Consider the following 21,856-nt stretch of genomic DNA (forward strand, 5'->3'; position numbering starts at 1 on the left):
CAGCCCTGGGTCCTTGTCCCAGTTCAGTCATCCCCTTCGTGAAGCTGGGCTGATCCCTTCCTTCTTGTGGCCTCCATGTCTCCATCTGTGTGATGGGCACTTCTACCCTGCTCTCATCAGTCCCTTGTAACTCCAACAGCCAGTCCCCAGGGCTCTGCAGAGGTAGGACTGAGCGTCACCATGGCCGGGCCTGACCCAGCTCCCAGCCCCTTTGGGCTGGAGATGCTGAAGGGCTGAAGGTGCTGGGGTGAAGGGCAGAGGCTCAGGGAGATGAACAGAACTGCCCTCAGATCCTAGCTCTGCTGTTTATTTGACGTGGGCCCTCAGTTTCCTCATTTATAAAATCAGGATGGTGTTGGCAACCCCATAGTCTTGTTCTGAGGCTTACTCAGCATCCTGATAATTTTGCTGGTAGGTTGAGTTTTTAGCAGAGGGAAGGCCTGGCTCCTGGTAATCAATGAATGATCTGTCTTGCTCCTGGACCAGTGAGGCTTGTGCCAGGCTGATGTGGGCTGACGTAGGCCCTGGAGCAGGGGTCTTTTGGTGAAGAAAAAAGGTCATTGTGTCTGACCTTGGCCTTAACACTGAGGCCTTAGCCGATGATTGGGCATCTCCTGTGGAACAAACCAGTCTGTCCTTCCTCCCTCCAATGAAGTCTGACCCTGCCCGGTGACCTCAGGACTGAGTCAAGAGTCCCTCCCTCTTCTGCCCCTGTCGTGGGCTTTCTGACTGGGAGGCCAAGCAGCTGGGCCAAGAGCCCCTGTAACACCCTCCTGTGTCTCAAGAGTGGAGGTCTTCCTCTCCTGTCCAGTCTGGTACCTCCCCACTAATGCCCACTGCCTCACCTCAGCCACCCCAGACTTGGGGCTGCCCAGTGTGCCGATCTGGAGTTCGTTAGCTTCTGGAAAAAACAGCAACATAGAAATACCACCCACCCACTTCCCAAAGCCTGAGAGGAATGAATGAACAAATCCTGGGCGGCCCAGCCCCTCCCCCTCCCCATACTCCCACCCAGGGCCCATCACTCCACCTAAAACCACAGTAGTGGCCTTTTCTCTGATCATAACAGTAGTTTGGAAACCTTGGGGAAGTTCAAAAACTAAAATTAAAATGCCCTCACATTCCACCTAGAACAGCTCCTGCTAACAGGATGGCAAAGAGTTGTTGGGCACTTACTGAGTACCCAGGAAATGCTTCTGTTACGCCCAAATTACAGATAGGAAATGTAAGGCCTGGGCATGGGTGTAAACCCCGTCTGGCTTAGGTGGGGGTTCCCCCAGGAGTTGCTAGCCTAGCCCTGGGGCCCCTCACTGTGCTCCTGGCACACGGCAGGCATCTCTCTGGATCTGTTGGGCGACTGTATCTGAAGGGGCCCGGACTGCTGGAAACGCTCCCTGCCTCCAGTGAGCTGAGCCTTGGGCATAATTCCCCAGACGGTTCTGTCTTTTCCGCCTGCCTTCCTCACCCAGCCTTTCCCCTTAGAACCTCTCCCCACCAGCCTCAGGAGCCTGCGGTGCTCACCCCTCCCCGGCTCCCGGGAAGTCGGGACCAAGCAGCTACTCCCCGTGCAATGGCCCAGAAAACACGGCTTGACTCAAGGCCAAGGCTTCTGAGGGCTGCAGTGTCCCCACACTCACTCCAGAAACACTCTGTCCCTTCGCTGCCATTCAGAAAGCATCATTTCAGGGAAGGCCAGTGGCCGGTTGTCAGAAGCTGCAGCCAGAATGGCCCCATCAGCTGCTGAGCAGGGCTGGCGAGAAGGGTGGGCATGCAGGGCTGCTGTGACCACCGGCCTCCAGTGCCAGCCGACCTGATCTGAGACCCGACATCTTGGGCCTGGGGGTGGGGAACGGGAACTACAGCTTCTCTCCCCCTCATTCTGAAGACCCAGGCCCCCACTTTCCAGCCCCTTCCCCTTTCTAAGATCCCCCTTATCTTCTCCCCTCCTCTGAGCTGCAGGCAGATCCCGAAGCTGCCTTCCATAATCCTCTCAAGACCTAGAGAGTCTCAGAGGATCAGAGCTGGAGAGGCAGAGGCCGAGGGGGACAGACAACCTTCTTCTGAGGCCCCTTCTACCTTTGGAATGCAAAACCACTCAGGGCCTATCTGTAGGCCCAGTCCCACCCTGTGGCCCACCTCACCCAGACCAGTAGATGCTGGTGGTCTGGGCGCTTTCTAATCCTTGGTTGAGGCCCAGACAGGGGCAGACATTGGCCGGAGGTCACAGTTAATGGTGGCACCTAGGAGACTGGGACTCAAGTGTCCCCCTGCCTGCCCAGACACGACACTCCTAGAACACATCTTCTGGGCACCTGGTAAACAGCCAGCTGGGAGTGCTTTCTGGAAAGAAACTGGAAGGGAGCAGTTAAAAACCAGGGAGGAGATCAGAAATGGCTAATCCTGGATTAGCTGTGGGGATGGACCCAGGGTGTGGGGCTGAGGCAGAGGCCAGGGCGGCCCTATCCAAGGACAGAAGTGAGATGATGCGGGGGTGGGGGAGGGGCTGGGGCCCGGGATTGGCTTATCTCTGGGCAGGGAAGGGTTAAGTCCTCCGCCTCCCAGGCTCCGGCCACTCTCCCCTCCTGACCTTTCTCCTCTCCAGCATTGGGCACAGAACCCAGAGCCAGCAGAGCACCCTGCCTCGTCCTCATGGCCTGCCTGAGCCCCTCACAGCTTCAGAAGGTAGGGGCCTGATGGGTGGGGACCCAGAAGGTCAGGTAAAGTGGGGAGGCCCTCCAGAGTTGGAGTAGTCCCCAGGAACTCAAATCCACCCCCTTACATTTTTCAGAAGAGGAAACTGGAGTGGTCAGTTCCCAATAACGACCCCTAACTAACGCACATGCAACCAGGGGTGTCCAGGCCACGGGACCTGGGGTGGGGTGAGAATGTGTATGTGCCAGAAATCAGGATAAAACACAGGATCTTGTCATCCAGGGACAGGGCAAGGGGATCTGGTAAGGGGTGGATGAGAAGATGCACCCACCCCACCCCACCTCTGACACACCCCTAGCCAGGGGTAGGTGGCTGGGGAACCACGTGTTCAAACTCTAAAGGCTAACCCGTGGGAATGAGACCGAAGGAGACTTCAAAAACATGACCCTTGTTTGTTCCTGATGGCAAGGGAAAAATGCAAAAAAAAAAAAAAAACCAAAACAAAAACCAGAAAAGCACAAAAAAGAACATTTAAAACCACCTATAAATTCCAATGCTGAGACTTCATATTTTGGCTTACAGCCCTTGAATCTCTAAAGATCCATCACAGTAACTGCCCTAATTGAGTGCTTGCCATGTTTTACAAAAGAGGCACTACTGTGTACCCCATCTGATAGTCTGAGAGGGCCAGAGAGGGCCAGAGAGGGGAAAGCAACTATGAAAGTTCCCACAAATTAGGGTATTAATATACATTTGGCTTTAGGGAAAAAAACTCACACTATATCTGGAACACACCCCCACGTCAGTAAATATTTTCCTATCAGTGGTGGTGCGTTCCAGGTAGATACACCGTACTTCGTTGACTTGTGGTAAGTTCACCTGGTTTGTTTGATGTACGTCTCCTTCCGTAGACTGCGAGTTCTGGGAGGCAGGCATTATGGCTGGCTTCTCATTACTGATTCTCCAGCTCCTAAAACCATGTCTGATGCATGGTAGATGCTGTCAATATTAGTTGAGTAAATGAATGAGATTGTATTCCCATGTGACCCAAGCCCACTGGAGGGTAAAGGTGGGGACACCTCCCCTTCTCCTTCTCCTTTCTTTCATTCAAGCAGCCAACACCGATTGTTCTTCACTGGGCGCTAGACCCCATGGCCAGGGAGGGGGACAGAACAATGAACAGGACACTTGGTCCTGCCTTCACACAGCTTCAGGTTTGGGGAGGGGTCAAATCAGTCTTCATAAAGAATGTCTGAGGGCAGGGGGAAGCCAAAGTCTCTTTCCTGCCTACAGTTCCAGGAGGATGGATTCCTGGTGTTGGAAGGATTCTTGTCTGCAGACGAGTGTATGGCCATGCAACAGAGGATCGGTGAGATAGTGGCCGAGATGGATGTCCCTCTCCACTGCCGCACGGAATTTTCCACCCAGGAAGAGGAGCAGCTGCGAGCCCAGGTGGGTGTCTAGAGCAGTATGGATGGGACTTTGGTCTTTGATGAGCTCAGTCCCCAGCCAGAGCAGCAGCCTGGAAAGGTAGGGTCCCAAGGCCCACGGGCTCATTCTGGTAACGAATCAGATCCCTTCCATGTGTCTTCCATGTGTCTTCTCTGCATATTTCCTTCACTCCCTGCTATGAATGTATAAGGCCAGAGTTACTGCCCCCATTTGACAAGTGGGATAAATGAGGCTCAGCTCATTTGCCCCAAACTACACAGTTAGGGACTAACAGAGCCAATATTTGAACCCAGATCCGCCTGATACAAATTTCATGGTGTTACTGCTCTGCTGAATTTCCTTAGAAGGTCTCTTGCCACAAAGGGCCTCTGTGTCCAGCAACCCAGAATGAGCCAAGTGATTCTAAGGGGCCCACCTGGGTCATCCCTCAGTGAGACAAGGAACTCTGCTTCTTTTCCCCAGTGACCTAGTACGACTCAGTACAGTTTGAGACGGATAAATTGAGACCCAGGGGCTCTCCCACACAGTTCTCTTAACCCTTCATAGTCTGAATTTATGAGCCTGCCTGCGACTGGGCCCCCAAGCCAAAACTGTGGTCCAGGCTCAAAAATGGGATTCACTCAAACTCATGGCAAGGAGCTTCTGCCCTCTGGTGGGCATGATGGGAATTACAGTGATTGGAAGGCAACCCAGAGGATGGGGACTTCAGAAGGAAAAAGGGTTACAGAAAGATTGTTTGCTCCAAACAGTCGGTTTCATTTGGCTGCATTGGTATTCAGTAAATATTCACTACTAAATATTCACTACTGATACGGTGAAAGACTTTGAAATGCGTATTAAAATTTTAAAAAATCAGTGGGTGTCCTGTCTAGCTCTCCTTTCCAGCTTTCCTGCACCTTTCATTGTCTTTGAGTGAGTTGACAGCTTTGTAAGTCACATAGAACTGATAATAACTCACATGATACTTGTCTATAGAAATGACTATTAACTGGGTCAGGTAGAATGCAATTATTGCCTTTGTGGCTAGATCAGTTTTGCACTGATCTGTAAATTCATTTCACTGTTTCTTATTACCTGTATTTGTGTGGTTCTTAGAATTCTTCTTTGGACCTGCTGCTGGTTCCCTTGTGAATTACCAAGTTAACTAACGTCTTTGACATGCATATAGCATCATTGTCTTTGATATTATTATCAATTCTGCATCCCAGACTTGTTTCCCTCACTCTGATCCTAGTGCAGAGGAGCTAAGAATGTTGGAAAAAAAAAAAAAAACCCTTTCAGTTTTCAGTGGGAAGGGCTTTGAAAGGGCCAGGTGGGTCTCTGAGTTGAGCCATGTAGGCACCCGTGACAGCAGTTGTGCACAAATTAGGGATGTCACCACAAAGGAAGAAACATATATGTGGTGATCAAGGGTGGCTGAAGCCACAAGGAAAACCTGGGGCATCTTCTGGAGCATCATTTCCATACGGTGCTAAGAAATTTAAAGCATGATGTTAAAATTAACAAGGAGAAGTTATGCAGGAAAAAGGAGAAGATTAGCAATAGCTTATATTTATCGAGCATTTAGCCATGCCCTCTCTGTGTGTTTGTCTCTGGCAGCAGTAGTAATAATAATATTATGATATTACTATAATAATAAAAAGCAGATACACACATGACAGCATATTCCAAGCACTGGTCTAGTGCTTTTTTTTTTTTCCTTTTTTGGGGGGGCGGGAGGGATCATTTATTTATCTATTTCAGTGGAGGAACTGGGGACTGAACCCAGGACCTCATGCATGCTAAGCACCCACTCTATCACTGGGCTATACCCTGCCCCCTGTTCTAGCACTTTATATGTACCAACACATAATCCCTACAATCTCACCCTATGAGACAGATGCCATTAATAACCTGTATATTTTATGAGGAAACTAAGCCCAGAGAGGTTTAGTGATATGGTTGTGGTCATAACCAGTCAGGGGCAGAGCTGGGATTTGAACCCAAGTATTCTAGCTTCAGGGTCTGTGTTCTCAGTCGTTATAAGGTTCAGCCTCTACCTGAAGCCTCCAACAGCCCGGGGGAGGTGAGTTCTATTATTATTTCCCCTTTTACAGATGAGGAAACAGAGACTACCTGGGATCCAGGCCTGTTTGATCTAATACCTGTCACTCTTGCCCTGTTGAGCAGGAGTCGGGTGCCTTGTTAAGAGGTCTCCTAGAAATTCCATGCTTGTAGGTTCCAGCTGTGCTTCCAGGCACTTGGAGTTCCCGTTCACCATTTGTGCCGCAGTGGACAAGTTTGAGAAGCACCAATGGAGTCTGCAGCTTTGGGGTTGGGGGGGGCACCTGAATCCTCTTCCCTCTCAGCCAGATCCACCTCTGCTCCCATCATGCTCTCTCAGTCCCTCTGATGTTCTCTCTCCACAGGGCAGCACAGACTATTTCTTGAGCAGTGGTGACAAGATTCGATTCTTCTTTGAGGAAGGTGTCTTTGATAAGAAAGGTTTGGAGCTGGAGCCCTAGAGGTGGGGGTGGCTAGACTTGGGTCTCTGTCCCCCGGGGCTGGGGGGTGGGCACTGAGACCAGCTGCCTTTACTGGTCTGCATCCTTGTGCCACAGGAAACTTCCTGGTCCCTCCGGAGAAATCCATCAACAAAATTGGCCATGGTAAGCAGAGGCTTGGGGGAAACTGAGGTCTGAAGAGTTTAAGGGCCTTACTCCAAAGTGCACAGTAAGTTTGTGGCCCAGCAAATGGCATTTCTGCATCTTATGATGCTAATTGCATGATTCTGCCACCATGGCACTGGGAACAGGAGTCCCCCTGAGCCCCCCACGCAGATGGGTGTGTGCAGACCCCTCAGCTCTCTACTGCCTGGCCTGGGGATGACTCAGGCACCAGGCACGTGGGGCTTCTGGGTCTCACTGCTTCCTGGAGCCTCCTTAAGGAGCACCTAACATGTTGACATGGACCTGTTCTGAGACCCCCAAAACCAATCTACAAAAACCTCTCTTTTTTTTTTTTCAGGATTATGTATTATCATTTATTTTATAGTTGCTTTTTAAACTTGAAGTTATATCATGGTAGCTTTGTTTTTGACAAATTGTGGTAAGATACAGATAAAATTTTTCATTGAAACCATTTTGAAGTGTACCGTTCAGTGGCAGGAAATAACGTTTGACCCTCACTTTTTGTAATAACAACAGTAGTAAACAGTGACTGCTCCGTGCCTGGCCCTGGGCTGCGGCTGCATGTCCATTCGCCCATGGGGTAATTGGAAGCCCAGGAGGCAGGGCCAGCCTTTTAGACCTGTTGTATGTGGAAGGGACTAAGGCTTATGGGACAGAAATGGGTGCTCAACGTGGCACAGAGTAAGCGGCAGTACCAAGCCTGCCACCTTGGAGTCCTTTGTCTCTTGAGGAGCAGGCAGTCAGGGCCAGAAGGACAGTAAAAAGGTCATGAGTGGGATGAAGGCCTCTGTGGGGCCCCTTCCTTGATTATAAACTAGCAGAAAGCTTAATGGACATAAAATCGGTGAGAATATCAAAGTGCGGCCTGACCTGGGTGCCCAGGCCTAGGCGTGGGAGGGACGCATGGGGTCTGGGGACTGGCTCATCAGTCCCCCTCTGTCCTGCAGCTCTGCATGCCCATGACCCTGTCTTCAGGTGTGTCACACACTCCCCCAAGGTGCAGGTGAGCAGAGGTGTCGGTGAGGGTGGGTGGCTGGGCCAGATATGAATGCGGGTGGGCCGGCAGTGTGACCTCTGCCTCCTTCCAGGCCTTGGCCAGAAGTCTGGGCCTCCAGATGCCGGTGGTGGTACAGAGTATGTATATCTTTAAGGTGAGCTCCCCATCCTCCCCAGGCCTTGGTTTACCCTCTGTAAAATGGGCACAGTGCTTATACCAAGCCCCTCCTTACATCGGCCACAAGCTGCTTCCCTGAAGAATTTTTAAGTTGGTTGGATAACATGTAAAATTGGTCCCCTCTGATGAGGGTGCTGGGCACTTAACTCAGGTTAAAATTTGGTGGCAGAAAGGAAGGGGATCCCAGGGCTGCCTCCTCCCTTAACTGGCTATTGAAATGCTCTGCTCCCAACTTTCAAGGGCCAGCTCAGTGCCACCTCCTTCAAGAAGCCTTCCAGCTCCCTTGGGAAGAGAGGACCAATCCCTGACCTTGGAGCCCAGAGGCCTAACTGCTGGCCTGCGCCCCAGGCTCTCCTGCCGCCCCTCACTTCTGTCTTGCATTCTTGCGAGGCATACGTGTGCTCAGACTGGAAGCATCCCCAGGCAGGGTGGTTTTCCGCTTTGCAGCCCTCCTGGGCCCAGTACACAGTAGGTGCTGGATAGCTAGGTGCTGAGCTGGAATCCTTGGAGGGAAACACCTGTGGCCGGGGAATAGCACCCCGCTCAGATGACTCAGAGCAGCCCCTGTGCCTCCTGCTGTCCCCAGCCGCACCCAGCCCTTCTCTCTCTCTTGCAGCAACCTCACTTTGGGGGCGAAGGTGAGCCAAGAAGCAGGCTGGGGGGCCCAGCAAAGGCCTGGTGGGAGATCTGGGACTTCAGCTATTGTCAGGTCTTCAGGGGGAGGGATGGCACTTGCTGTGATGTCCAGGGGTGAGAGCCTGGGCTGGGGAGGGGGGAGAAGCCATGCCACTTTCTGTGCCTTCCCAAGTGGATTGGGAGGGCATCCTGGAGCCCTTGAAACAGTGGTTGACCCTGGCAGCAAAGCCTAGTTGGTTAAAAATACAGATTCCTGGGCCCCATTCCCGAGCTCTTGAGTCAGGAGGGTGGCAAGGGGCTGGGAATCTGTATTTTAACAAGTTCCCTAGGGGACTGATTCAGCATAGAAGTTGCTTATCTAATTACAAACCCCACAGGATACACAGACACCCTTTCCAGCCTCCCCCGTGGGTGATGATCCATCTCTCTCCAGTACCTCCAGGGACAGAGGGCTCACCCGCTGCAGGCAGCTCTTTCTTTCCTTGCATGAGCATACATCAGCCCCCTTGTGAGGTCCCCTCCTCCCTGCCATTCAGCCTGAGGACAGTCTCCTGGAGGGGTGACCGTCCCCTGCCTGAGCCTTCTCTGTTCAGTTCAGCACCCCCATTTCCTCCAGCCATTCCTCCTCCAAATGCTTCCCCCAAATTAGGACACCTTCATCTGGACACTGTCTGGAGTGTCAAAGCTCCTCTTAAAGTTTGGGGCTCAGAAACACATAGTTCCTAAACACATAGGAACCAGGCGAGATCAGCACCCTCTTTTGTCATTACAGGCTAAGGTGCTCTGTTCAGCGGTCCTCCACCTTGCCTGGGCCCCAGCATCACGCAGGGGATGTTTACAGTGTAGGTGCTCAGTCAGTGCCCCTCCTCCCTTCACACCCAACTTCCCAGTCTTACACCGCTGGTGGCGCACACTGCATCATCTGGTGGCTGGAGGTGCTGTCCCTGGTTAAGGATAGTGGCTTTAGTTACGTGGCTGGAATTAAACACTAGCAGCTGCTTTTTAGCCAGAATTCCTACACTGGGCCCTGTACGAAGCACTTTTCGTAAACCGTCTCATGGAATCCTCCAGCAACCCCACAAGGTTAGGTCATCACGGGGGCTACTTTGTGGTTTAGGAAATTGAAGCTTTGAGAGGTGAAATCTCTTGCCCAGAATCTCTGGGCCAGGAAGTGGTGAAATTCTAACTGATCACAGGAGGCTGGGCCTGGAGGGTCCTGAGAGGACTGAGGAGGGAATAGAAAAGGCCAAGGTGAGGTGGGACTGGGGTCCTCATGCCCAGGTGGGCCTGCTGCAGTCACCCCTCACCAGGACGCCTCCTTCCTGTACACGGAGCCCCTGGGCCGGGTGCTGGGTGTGTGGATTGCGTTGGAGGATGCCACACTGGAGAACGGCTGCCTCTGGTTCATCCCTGGCTCCCACACTGGTGAGGACAACTGTCTCTCCCTGCCCACTCGTCCCCCATGCCTCATGCGGGAGGGACCCGACGGGGGATAAAAAGGGAGGCTAAAAGCCCCATCTTGGCCTGCAGGGGGAGTGTCTAGAAGGATGGTCCGGGCCCCTGCTGGCTCAGAGCCTGGCACCAGCTTCCTTGGGTCCGAGCCAGCCCGGGATAACAGCCTCTTTGTGCCCACACCAGCGCGGAGAGGTAGGTGGGGCACAGAGGGCGCAGAGGAGGGCCCAGAGGCCATGGCCGGGGCTCTGTGCTTGCTCTGACCACCCAGTTCACCTGAGAGTTGTAAAGTCAGAGTGAGAGAAGGTCGGGTTGGTTGGGCACTGGGAAGACTGAAAGCTGTGTGATGAACAGCAGGGTCTCCCAGATCAGGCTGGAATCCAGATGCTGCTACTTCCGGACTGTCTCTTTGGGCAAATTTAATATTTTGGGGTTTTTTTTGGGGGGAGGGTTGGTAATTAGGTCATTTATTTAACTTTGTCTTTTTATGGAGGTACTAGGGATTAAACCCAGGACCTCATGCATGCTAAGCATGCACTCTACCACTGAGCTATACCCTCCCCTCGTCTTGGGGCGAATGACTGAGACTTCCTGAGCCTCCGTTTCCCCAGACATAAAGTGGGGAAGCCAGAGAGATGACAAGGAAGGTGGTGCACAAGTGCTCACAAATGCTGGCTGTCAGCACTCCCTTACTTTTTAAAAAGGGAGACTGAGCCCTAACTCCAAGTTCATGGGTGAGGCCCCAGCTGGCTGGCACGGGACAGAGAGCTTCTGCCTGGTTCTGCAAATACCATGGAAGGGGATGCCCTTGCTTAGCCTTGCTAAGGGCACAGGCCACAGCAGAAGGGACTTGATCCCAGGGGAACCTACATCCAACAGCATAAGCCTCTCATGCTGGGGCAGGCTGCAGGCCCAAGCTTCCAGGGATGGGAATGCGGATGAATAGGCCACAGCACTGCTTGAGGGAGGAGGGTGCCCACCATGTCCCTTCCTGCCCTGAGTGCTCTCCTGACCTTCTGCGTCCCCACCAGGGGCCCTCGTCCTAATCCATGGCGAAGTGGTGCACAAGAGTGAGCAGAATTTCTCCGACCGCTCGCGCCAGGCCTATACTTTCCACATCATGGAGACCGCCGGCACCGTCTGGAGCCCAGAGAATTGGTAGGTGGCAGGGTGTGTGTTTGCTCCAGACAGTCTCCCGAAGAGGTCCTGGAGGCTGGGAGCAGTGCTACCGGCACCTCAAGGCATCTCCCCATACTCTGCAGGCTCCAGCCGACAGCCGAGCTGCCCTTTCCCCCGCTGTACACCTGAAGGCCCTCTCAGGGCCGGGATGCTGTCCCCTCCTCGGGGAAGCTGTGGGCTGCCAACACCAGCGCCTCACCTGACCACCCGGCTGCAGCCGGGAAGCCGCATCTCCCCTCCTGGGCTTTCCTTCTGCCAGTGTCTGTGCAGACAGGCAGGCACGAGGTAGCTGCCAGGCAGCAGGAGTCCGGGCGGGGTGCCTTTCCTGCGATCTCTGTCTCTGCCTCCCCCTGCCCCAACATGACTTCCCCCTCGAGGCGGCCTCTCAGCCATGAAAGGGTTCTGGCTGCTTCTCTGCCGGCTTCTTACCCTCCTCTCCTCTCAGATGAAACTCGTGCTTATTACAGCATGAGACACTGAATAAAAATGCCTTCGGAACGCAGCGTCTTGACCCTCCTTTCCCAAGCAGCCTTGCACTCGGGAGTCCGGCTGCAAATCATCCCAGATGCCCCAGCCCTGCCTGGTGAGGTCTGCATCATGTTACTAATAGTCAGTAACGTTAGTAGGCATTCATGGTGCTAAGAGTGTTACATACTTTATCTCACTGGATCCTCACACCTTTGAGGTAGGTGCTCTTACCTTCTGTGCTTACAGATGAAGAAGCTGGCACAGGAAGGTTAAGTGACTTGCCCAAGTCACACAGCTGCCCAGGTGTTCAGAGGTCAGCCGGATCCCAAGCCTGTGCTTCCAAACTCTACGCTCCCAGTTCTCCTTTCCTGGGTGTGTGTGTGTGCAGGGGGGAAGGAGACCAGGGCCTGGAATCCATTCTTAGATTCTGCTCTGGCTCTGTGACCAACTCGCTTTCCCACTTCAGGCCAGGCCCTTCTCTCTTGGCTCGTTTTGCCACCTCTATGATCAGGGGGCTGGATGAGGACCTGTACAGGTCCCTCCTGCTGGGGCATGCTGGGCAGGCACCCAGACCTGCAGGAACAACTACCAAATCCAAAACCTGCTGAGCTGGCGTTCGGCCCAGAAGTTGCAAACTGGGGGCCACCAGCCGATTTCACAGTGCAGAAGTGTTCTGTCTGGGCCTCAGCATTAACAACAAAAAAAACTTTTTAAAATTGGGAGATTTCACTTAATGATCCAGGTTTCTAAGCTTCCTCGAAGGAGCAGGTCAATGGCCCGGACCTGTGGTCTACCCTAGGCGACGACTGACTGGAGCTGCCTCCTTAGAGGCCGGTGTGCTCTCGGCTTCCCTTCCCCACCCTCTTTCATTGCGTTACCTGCCTGGCCTCAGCAGCCTTATAAATTTCTGACCCTGATATCCAGCCCCCACTGTATATGTGGACAAACCAAGGCCACCCGGGGAGTCAGTGAGGCAAAGTCTGTCCTCTTCCCTAACATGCTGCTACCTCCTTCAGCAAGCAGTAGTGGGGAGCCGGAGCAAAGAGAAGGGTTTGTTCAGTCTCCTTTGGGCCCAAAAGGAATGTCCTAGTACTGTCTTTGGAGGGGAATGGCTTGGCAGTGACGCCCAGGCAGAAGCACAGGCTCCCTGGAGCTTAGCTCCTGGCTTCTGCTTTGGTGGGCCAAAGTTCTCATCTCTTCCTCCTAGGCCCCTCCCTGTCAGGCTGGCCTTTAGAAACCTGCTGTGCTGTCTTCTCGCTGATGGGAGATGTCCATCCATTCAGTGAAGGTCTACTGAGTTCCCGCTATGTGCCAGGCAGGCTGTGCTGGCACTGGGGGCTGTGGTGGGGAACCAGGCAGACCTGGACTCCATCCTCCCAGAGAGCAAGGCTGGAGCATGGGTCCTTCCCTGCCGGAGAGCGATTCTGAACTCTCAGTAAACTTCACTGGCCCCCCTGGCTCTAATTTCTTAGAAGCCACAGAAGAGATAAACACAGGTGTGTACGTGACTGGAGTGTGACAAGTCTCAGGAGGGAGCCCTTGACAAGAGCCCTGTGCTGTCTGGCCTGTAAATCAGCACCACTCAGCCAGGCAGCAGAGACCGTGAGGCAGGGTAGGGGTTGGCTGAAACAGGTAGTCAGCCCAGGGTGGGATCCTCTTTCTCCAGCCCTTCCAGGGATGCCCCAAGCCCATCCCACCTCTCCCCTTCAGCTCTTCCTAGCCCAAACGGGAGAAACCACACACACCTGGCTATTTTCCTCTTGGATTCTCCTCCAAATGAAATCAGGGGAGTAAGATCATTCTGGTCTCCAAGTACAACCCACATAACCCTTTGGCTTGCTTGGCTCTTTGCTGAGATGACAACTGGCCTTGGGTAACAATGACACTTTCCCTTACTGACTGCTCATTATGTGCGGGCCCTGGGCTGGAAATTTCACACATGTTATCTTATCAGATCCTCACAGTACCCTGTGAGGTGTAGGCTCTTACTATTCTCATCTTGCAGACAGTAGAATTGAGGGCAGAGTGATTACACAACTCACACAGTTAAGAAGTGGTACAGCCAAGGATTCTGACCAGATGAGTCTGACACCAAAACCTGAAGCGTTAACCACTATGCCCTACTGCCTCCATTGTCCACTCCAGACCCTTGAGGACGGCAAGGTGAGGGGGGCCCTGCAGCACACTCAAGCTTTTTGAACTGTTGCACTATCCTTTAAGCCTTTTTGCTTTTTAAGTATCAGCAAAACTAAAACCAGGAGAGCTTTGATTTTTATTTTAAATCCTATTCAACTGAAAAAATTAAATCTGCTTCTCAGTCCTTGGCTCTTCCTGCCTAAGTGGCTGGCTGCTGTGGGGACCATTCATCCTCCCCATGTTCCTGTTTCCTCCATTGCTGCTGCACAGCAGCTAGGCCATAAGCAATATCAGGAGGTAGAGAGGCAAAAGGAGATTGTCTATCTGCGTAGTGTAGGCTTCCAGGAGTGACACGGTGCTGATGGACCCCAAAATCCAAGCATAACTGTAGTTTAGGTCCACTCCACTGTCAAAGATTAAGATCAGAGCTACAGAAATGATCTGGGCAAATATAGATGTCATGGTCCCCTCAAAAGTCTTTTTGGTTCCAGGCCAGCGAATCTCCCCCATGGTGCTGCCAAATATGGAGGCCACAGTGTCACCTACACCAACAGCCAGGACACCTGCATAGGGGACTAGAGCCCTCGCTCCCCCTAAGCTACCGTTTTGTGTGCAGGGTCTGGGGACTAGCCAAATGGGAAGAGACATGCCTAGAAGCAGGTAGATGTGGGTCAGGATGAGTGGTCCACTGTCTCGTTCATCCAGGAAGAGGGACAGGAGGCTCCGCAGAGTGTGGCCCAGGGGCTTGATGCGGAAGTAGCGCACATACTCCAGGAAGATGAAGACTGCTAGACATACGGTGGCGGCCACGTAGAGCAGTGGCCGGTCAAAGATGATACCTGGAATGTAGGTGGCTACTACAATGAAGTGGAAATACTTCCGTGCAATGGTAGGGGCTTGGTGCTTCTTGGAGTCAGAAGATGACCGCTTGGCATTCTGGTATAGCACCACCAGACAGGCCAAGGTGGCCAGCAGAGACCAGTAGGCTAGGAGGTAGACTCGGGTCTCTGTCTGGAAGAGGAACTGAAAAAGCCAGAGCAGGGGGTTCCTGCGGATGAGCCGGTGCAGCCAGGGCAGGACCACGCCAAGGCCCAGCACACAGGTCATGAGGTGGAAGAAGATGGAGGAGGCCCAGGTGCCTGAGTCCATAAAAACAAAGAGGGTGCTGAAGAAGATGCCCATGAGCACCATCCCTACCAGTACGACCAGCAGGAAAAAGTCCACCGGGTCCCCCTGGCTTTCCACCACAGTCAGAGAGCGTTTGATGAGCTGGTTGAGCATGAAGCTGATGCCACCCAATACCAGCAGTGCCTCTCCAGGGGTGAAGCAGCGGGGCAGCAGATACAGCAGGATCATGTTGAGGTAGACGAAGATCAGCAGGACCTCCAGGACCTCGATCACCTCACCTACACTCAGTGAGTGCTTCATGATATAAATGATGACACCTCCAGCCAAGCCTGAGATGACACAGGTGTTGGTGGGTACTGGGCGAGTGATGCCCAGTGCCAGTACTGATGAGAAAAGAGCCACTGCCATGCCAGTGGCCGCCACCACAATTCCAAAGCGCTCAAAGTATGGGTTCCCCGCAGTCTGGCAGCGCTCCTTCATCACCAGCCCGAGCAACGGCATGACCACTGAGGCGGGCAGTAGGCCACTGTTTGCCGACGTTCGGAACTGGAAAACAGCGCTTCCCTGCTGTAGCAGCCGGTCCCATTTGTATTGGACGTAGAAGGCCTGCACTGCGAGGGCCACAGCGCACCACGAGTAGCGATCCCACACGGCTGCGTGGATGCTCAGCACCACTACGAACACCACTGCTGCCTCTGCCAGCACCGACCCGCTTAGAGGAGCCCCGGACCCAGGGGCCGGCGGAGCGCACTCTCGAGTCATCTCTCTAGACCTGGGACCGCGGGAAACCGGGGTGACAAGGGACGCTTTCGACTCTCGGCCGCTTAAGCCCCGCCAGGCAGACAGCGGTAGCTTCACCCAGCCAGGACCTCTCTCCGTTCTCCAGTTGCGAGAACTCTCTGCCGCCTGGGAGCTTCCCACCTACGGCGCAGACGTCTGCCCTCGGCCGTCTGCCTCACTGCCTCCGCCGCCCTCGCCCTGGTTTCCTCACCTCTCTGGGCATCGCCATTTTAACCCCGCCCCGCCTTCACGTGACGAGAAGCCCCTTCCACGCCCTGGAGGCGCGTGGTCACGTGGGCGTGGCGTCTGGGGGCGGGGCTGGGGCGCGCGCGCGCGCGAAGATGGCGGCGGCCGCCGATGATCCGTGTGTGAGGTGCGGAGCGGGCCGACTCGGCGGGGGTGGTTGTGAAGCGGCGGGTCCAAGCAGAGCTGAAGCTGGGCGGGAGTTAGGGGCGTGATGTGGCGGCGGTGGCCGGGCGAAGGCCGGCTAGATGGACAGGCGCCGGGACAGGAGGCAGTTACGTCCAAACGGTCCCCGCGCGCGGAGATCTGAGGCGACTTGTCCGAGAAGGGGGACGGTGCCTCACCCCTTCTCTCGGCGCCGGCCTCCCGTCTCTTCACCCAGTCCCTTTCCTTTCCTCCCCTCTCCCCTCGGGGCGTCCCCCGGCGCCCCCCCACTCCCACCCCGCGCTTCCTGTCCGGCGCGACGGGGCGCCTCGCGGTCGCCCGGGGGAGCCCCCACCGCGTCCCCGCTGCAGCCTCCGGTGCCGGGTCCGGCGGCGCTCCCCAGGTTCCGTCATGTGCTCTCGTTGGGAGGCCTGTTTCGGGCGTCGCCGAGCCACCTCCCGGCAATTTCTGCCCTCTTTTTCGCCGCTCAGTCTTTCATTCATCCATCTATTCATTTTTTCACGCCCTGATTTCGTTAGCCGACATTCTGGGTACGGTACTGGGCTTTGGGGACGGGAAGATAAAATATTAGAAAGAAAGAGACAGTTCTTACTTCGACAGTGCGTACTGGCGCCAGACACTGGCGACGCGCTTTCTTTCCTGTGCGTTATCTCATTGACTCCCACAACTCCCTCCGTGAGGCACCTTGAATTGTACAGATGACTCACAAACCCAACTCAGACCTGGCTGAGGGGTAAAGTGAGGATTCAGCCAGAAGTGTGTCCGACTCCGAAGCTTAAACCAGATCACCATGCACTCCATCGTTCATTTAAAAGCTCGAAGTGTCGTCCCTTTTCCCTACCACCCTCCTGCCTCCCCTTCCCTGTCACTTGTACCCTGTGCCAGCAGTGTTTCCCCACTTTTTTGTTTTGTCCAATACTGTAGCCTCAGCACCCAGAAGAGCACATAACAGGCTCTCAGTCAATATTTATTACAGGTATCGTCCATGTTCTCTGATACCACTTGCCTTCACCTCTCTGCTCAAGTGAGATTTTCTGCTTTGGCATTTCCATTGAACTACTTCTGAAGCTTGTGAGGACCAGTTTGCTTTTCCTCCTTTGCTGTTTCGTGTTAGCTCTTATATGGAGCAGCATTGTGGCCACTGTGCCCTCCTTTTCTTAGGCTTATCTTATAGTCATTGCGGAACTCTGATAAAGTTCCTCTCCTGCAGGGTAAGACGTTCTTTAATGAAAGAGGACAAGGGAAAGAAAACTACTAATTTGCCTGAAAGATTCTTTCTTCATCCTGGGGAAACTACCAAACTCATACCTGAAGATGGAAGAAATGGCACTAGGAGTTCTAGGCTCTGCTTTGCTCATAGACTATTTTAGGAGTTTGCTTTCTTTCTTTTCTTTTCTTTCTTTTTTTTCCTTTTCTTTCTTTTTGTGCTGGAAGGCACGTTGTAACGATTGAGATTATACTGAACAGTAGCCTTCTGTTTGAACTGTCTAGAGGTTTGGACTAAGAGAAAACTTTCCCTGATGCCTGCTGATTTGCAGATGACAACAGGCAGGTCACTTTATCATTTGAGTCTGTTTCTCCAAATGTGAGTCTTTTTCAGAGTGGTATTGAGGTGGCTCTGAAACATGTAAGAAGGTGTATGTTAATATGGACTGGCACTAAGGGGAAAAAAAGACAAAATATGAGTTGGCACTAGTTAAAAATGCAATAATACTCAACTCAGGGTTTTGGGAAACTCACTGAAGGTTTGGCGGAAAGGTTGAATATTGGCATTTTGGGGGGTATCTGTTGTGTTCTTCAGTTAATATGTGCTTAAAAACAACTGTGGTTTGAAAAACTTGCTGCTTAGCTTAAATCTCAGTTCTCACTAAAGAGGTGTGCTTCATCGGGATTCACAGCATCCATGGGCAGTGGCCTCTTTTATTCATGATTTCCATGTCAAATATTCTGTGTTTCTCAGAAGAACTATATCAGAGTTGGTTGGCTGTGTCTCAGGCTTTCTATCAAAAGGACTCAATTGTTAAGACAATTATTTCTGACCTCCTGGTAGCTTTTATCCAAAGGTTTCCAACCACATGGATCTCTCTAAGGAAGATAATTTCCAGTTTCCATTAACATCAGCTCTTTTAGGAATGGAGTTCCTTATCTGCTACAACATTGGACTGGAAGTCAATAATTTTTTTTTATCTTCACTTTTGAGGAAAATTATTCAATTTCTGTGCCTTAGTTTCTCCCCAAAACACTTAGTTCAAATTATGTATTGTGCAGATAAATGGGAGACACTAGCACTTACATCATTTCTTGAAAATATGTGTGAAAGATGTTACCCTGAGGCTTGAGTTGGACATCACAATTCCAGCCATGTCTGTTGTGTCTTGAGAATCAGCTGCTCAAACCTCAGGTCTCAATTTGAGGTGAAGTCCTTCATCGATTCCTGAATCACGTCCCAGTGATCTCTCCTCTGATTTTTTTCTGTCCTGTATGGTTCTATTCTTTTGTTAGGATCAGGTACTTTCTACTCTTTGCTGATTATGTAAGGTATGTTTACTGTCCTTTGTCATTCCCGACACTAGTGAGCACCCTGAAGATCTCAGATTTATTTGTATCCCCTTTATTCCTAGACCATAAATGTGTAGACATTGAGGAACCTGTTTAACACTCATTTTCACAAGGATTCCCTTCCTGATAAACTACCATTTTCTCCTTTATTCTATCTTCTCTTGGCACTTCTGCATATATTTGTTTTTTAGTTTTTGTGTTCCAACTAGATTGCAGGTCTAAAAGGGACTCATATCATTCTTATTCTTTAATATTTGCCCATCAGCATGTATTTTTTGAGCCTCTTTGTGTTAGGGTATGATCTACCGTTGTAGGACTGAAAGCTTAACCTCAGTCTTTGCCTACTTACAGTGTCAATTCTTGGGTGCAATTTTTAAAAAAAAATTTTTAATACAATTTTTAAAGGTTATTTTCCATTTATTCTTGGGTGCACCCTGAAGCGGTGTAATGTAATGATCAAACCCTGGAGTCATGCCAACCTGGATTCAAGCTCTGGCTCCATTATAAATTAGCTTTGTGGTCTTAGGTAAGTTACTTAACCACTCTGAAACCTTAGTTTCCTAATGAAATAATGGAGGCAATAACAGTCTTTGCCTCATTGGTAAATTGAAATATTCAATAAGACAAAGCATTAAGGACTGATTTAGCACAGCGTCTTACATAACTGCTCAATAAATGTTGGCTAATCTTATCACACTCATTTTTAATAAACATTGTTTTTGATACCTTATAACAAAAAGACCATAATATGACATGGCTTTGTGAATGAGGATGAGTTCCTAAAGAAATAACTAATTCCTTTTTCTTTTGAGTAGTAAAAGTTACTGCTTCACTTTAGGTCACTGATCTTTAATCTTGTTTAGTAGCAGCATCTTTTTCTCCCCAATCCCTCATCGCCCCCCCCAAAAAGTGCCACTAAATGTATCAAACATAAAAGGCAAGGAGGGTCTGTACTGACCAAGCCTTTTACCTGCTCCTCTGAGACTAATTGATGCCCTAGAGCAGTGATAATTTAGGACTTCATTTGGATACTTATTTTAAATTGTAGATTTCCCATACCCAATGCCCAGCCTCTGAAAATGAGTAGCTCTGGGTGATGACCAGGATTCTACACTGTTGGTATGTTGTTTCCAGCTGATTTTGCTATGTTTGGTTTGAGGATCAACTACATTTTGAGAAACACTCTTCTAAGGACTTTTTTTTTTTAACTATACAAATTTTGGTGTAGCAAATGCCCACAGCTCAAATTTGAGGAAACAGGGAATTCTGGATCTTGGCAGCTGGTCCTTGAGAACTGGTAGTGGTATTTTCAGTCTCCTGAGAATCACTGCTACCTGGCTAGTTAGAGACTGAAGTTCTGAAAGCAAATGCAGATACATTAAAGCTTATTGATGGGGCAAGCTTTTGAAATTGGAAGGTGTAATATCAAGAAAGAGTGATTAAAAAAAAGTAATGTAGCTCAGGCATGCAAAAGCCTTCAATTAATGATAAATTTCTCTCCATTAATTGTGATGTACTGTTAGCCCCATTATTAGCTGTGTGTTATATAATAGGTATCCAGTCTGTTTTGTACGAGCCAGAAGCTATTCTTGGTAAAGTAAAAATATATGCCATTTAAAATAAAGGCCTTCCTTTATTATTTGCTAATTCAGATTTATCAAACAAAAACATTAGATGTTAATTATTCTCTTTACCAAAGGCATTCTTTCAAAATTTACTGTAAATTTCTTTAAATTGTGAGCTTGCCTCTGTCTTTAATTACTTAGGGCTTGGTTTATTCATATCTTTTAATATACATTGCCAGTACAAAGGGACTTATTTGTTTCATTAACTGGATCTGATCTTGTAATTTTTGAATAGTGAATGCTCTCTTGTTATCAGAAAAATGGTAAGTGATTCCACAGTGCAGTTGTGGGAGTTGGTGACAATTGATTCAGAAGAACTGAAGTTTTCTTAAAAGCATTAACCCTTAGGAAAGAGATTTATGATTTTTAGGCATGGGCTTAATCCTCTTTTGATGGGAAAATTCTGAAAGACCATTTTAAAAAAATGTTTATTTTTCATTGAAGTATAGTTGATTTACAATGTATTAGTTTCTGATATATAGCGAAGTAATTCAGTTATATGTGTATGTATATAATATATATTCTTTTTCATATTTTTTTCCATTATGGTTTATTACAGGATATTGAATATAGTTCCCCGTGCTTGTCTTGTTTGTCTATTTTATATATGATAGTTTGTATCTGCTAATCCCAGACTCCTAATTTACCCCTCCCCTATCCCCTTTCCCATTTGGTAATGTAAGTTTGTTTTCTATGTCTGTGAGTCTGTTTCTGTTTTGTAAATAAATTCATTTGTATCATATTGTAGATTCCACATGTAAGTGATATCATATGTTTATCTTTCTCTTTCTGACTTACTTCACTTAGTGTGATAATATCTAGGCCCATCCATGTTGCTGCAAATGGTATGATTTCATTCTTTTTTATGGCTGAGTAGTATCCCATTGTCGGTATATACCACATCTTTTTTTATCCATTCATCTATTGATGGACGTTTAGGTTACTTCCATGTCTTGCTTATTGTAAATAGTGCTGCTGTGAACATTGGGGTGCATGTATCTTTTCAAGTTAGGGTTGTCTCCAGATACATACCCAGCAGTGGGATTTGCTGAATCATATGGTAAGTCTATTTTTAGTTCTTTATGGAACCTCCGTAGGGTTTTCTGTAGTGGCTGCACTGTTTTACATTCCCACCAGCAATGTAGGAGGGTTCCCTTTTCTCAACACCCTCTCTAGCATTTATTGTTTGTGGACTTTTTAATGATGGCCATCCTGATAGGTGTGAGGTGAAATCTCATTGTAGTTTTGATTTGCATTTCTCTGATAATTACCCATATTGAACATCTTTTCATGTGCCTATTGGCCATTGGTATTCTTTGGAGAAACGTCTGTTTAGGTCTTCTGCCATTTTTTGATTGGGTCATTTTTTTTGTTTGTTTGTTTTATTTTGTTTTTGAGTTGTATGAGCTGTTTGTGTATTTTGGAAATTAATCTCTTGTTGATCACATCATTTGCAAATATTTTCTCCCAGTCTATAGGTTGTCTTTTTGTTTTGTTTCTGGTTTCCTTTGCTATGCAAAAGCTCGTAAGTTTGATTA

General features: G+C 50.1%; 3 protein-coding genes across 6 annotated transcripts in view; 2 read left to right on the top strand and 1 right to left on the bottom strand.

Annotated features, from left to right (window-relative positions):
* The first annotated feature begins 2,529 nt into the window (after positions 1 to 2,529).
* Positions 2,530 to 11,716, top strand: PHYHD1 (phytanoyl-CoA dioxygenase domain containing 1). 4 transcript variants are annotated; one of them, XM_064490599.1, is made up of 11 exons: positions 2,532 to 2,682; positions 3,946 to 4,104; positions 6,513 to 6,570; positions 6,705 to 6,752; positions 7,721 to 7,776; positions 7,862 to 7,924; positions 9,356 to 9,425; positions 9,880 to 10,008; positions 10,114 to 10,230; positions 11,067 to 11,193; positions 11,298 to 11,716. In XM_064490599.1, the coding sequence occupies exons 1-11, from the start codon at positions 2,650 to 2,652 to the stop codon at positions 11,341 to 11,343; spliced, it is 906 nt and encodes a 301-aa protein (XP_064346669.1). In that variant the 5' UTR covers positions 2,532 to 2,649; the 3' UTR covers positions 11,344 to 11,716. The 4 variants fall into 4 exon arrangements, with proteins under 4 accessions (XP_064346671.1, XP_064346669.1, XP_064346668.1 ...); XM_064490598.1 differs by having other exon boundaries at positions 2,533 to 2,682; positions 6,513 to 6,588; XM_010984246.3 differs by lacking the exon at positions 9,356 to 9,425 and adding an exon at positions 8,564 to 8,585 and having other exon boundaries at positions 2,536 to 2,682; positions 6,513 to 6,588.
* Positions 11,717 to 13,937: 2,221 nt separating this feature from the next.
* DOLK (dolichol kinase) lies at positions 13,938 to 15,971 on the bottom strand. The gene has a single exon (XM_010984245.3). It carries the CDS (start codon positions 15,706 to 15,708, stop codon positions 14,092 to 14,094), a length of 1,617 nt encoding a protein of 538 aa, XP_010982547.1. The 5' UTR covers positions 15,709 to 15,971; the 3' UTR covers positions 13,938 to 14,091.
* Positions 15,972 to 16,042: 71 nt separating this feature from the next.
* Positions 16,043 to 21,856, top strand: part of NUP188 (nucleoporin 188) — a 41,978-nt gene continuing 36,164 nt past the window's right edge. The window contains exon 1 of the mRNA XM_031450632.2: positions 16,043 to 16,099. Within this exon, the coding sequence (XP_031306492.2) occupies positions 16,068 to 16,099 (32 nt within the window). The 5' untranslated portion in view covers positions 16,043 to 16,067. The remainder of the gene's footprint in view (positions 16,100 to 21,856) is intronic.

The sequence above is a fragment of the Camelus dromedarius genome, chromosome 10, assembly GCF_036321535.1.
Source record: "Camelus dromedarius isolate mCamDro1 chromosome 10, mCamDro1.pat, whole genome shotgun sequence".
NCBI classification, from domain to species: Eukaryota; Metazoa; Chordata; class Mammalia; order Artiodactyla; family Camelidae; genus Camelus; species Camelus dromedarius.

Excerpts from the sequence above, each read along its gene's own strand:
- DOLK (XM_010984245.3), bottom strand. The coding sequence starts at position 15,708 with ATGACTCGAGAGTGCGCTCCGCCGGCCCCTGGGTCCGGGGCTCCTCTA.
- PHYHD1 (XM_064490598.1), top strand. The coding sequence starts at position 2,650 with ATGGCCTGCCTGAGCCCCTCACAGCTTCAGAAG. Across the intron at positions 2,683-3,945 it reads GCCCCTCACAGCTTCAGAAG|TTCCAGGAGGATGGATTCCT; the intron begins GTAGGGGCCTGA and ends TCCTGCCTACAG. Across the intron at positions 10,009-10,113 it reads CATCCCTGGCTCCCACACTG|GGGGAGTGTCTAGAAGGATG; the intron begins GTGAGGACAACT and ends CTTGGCCTGCAG.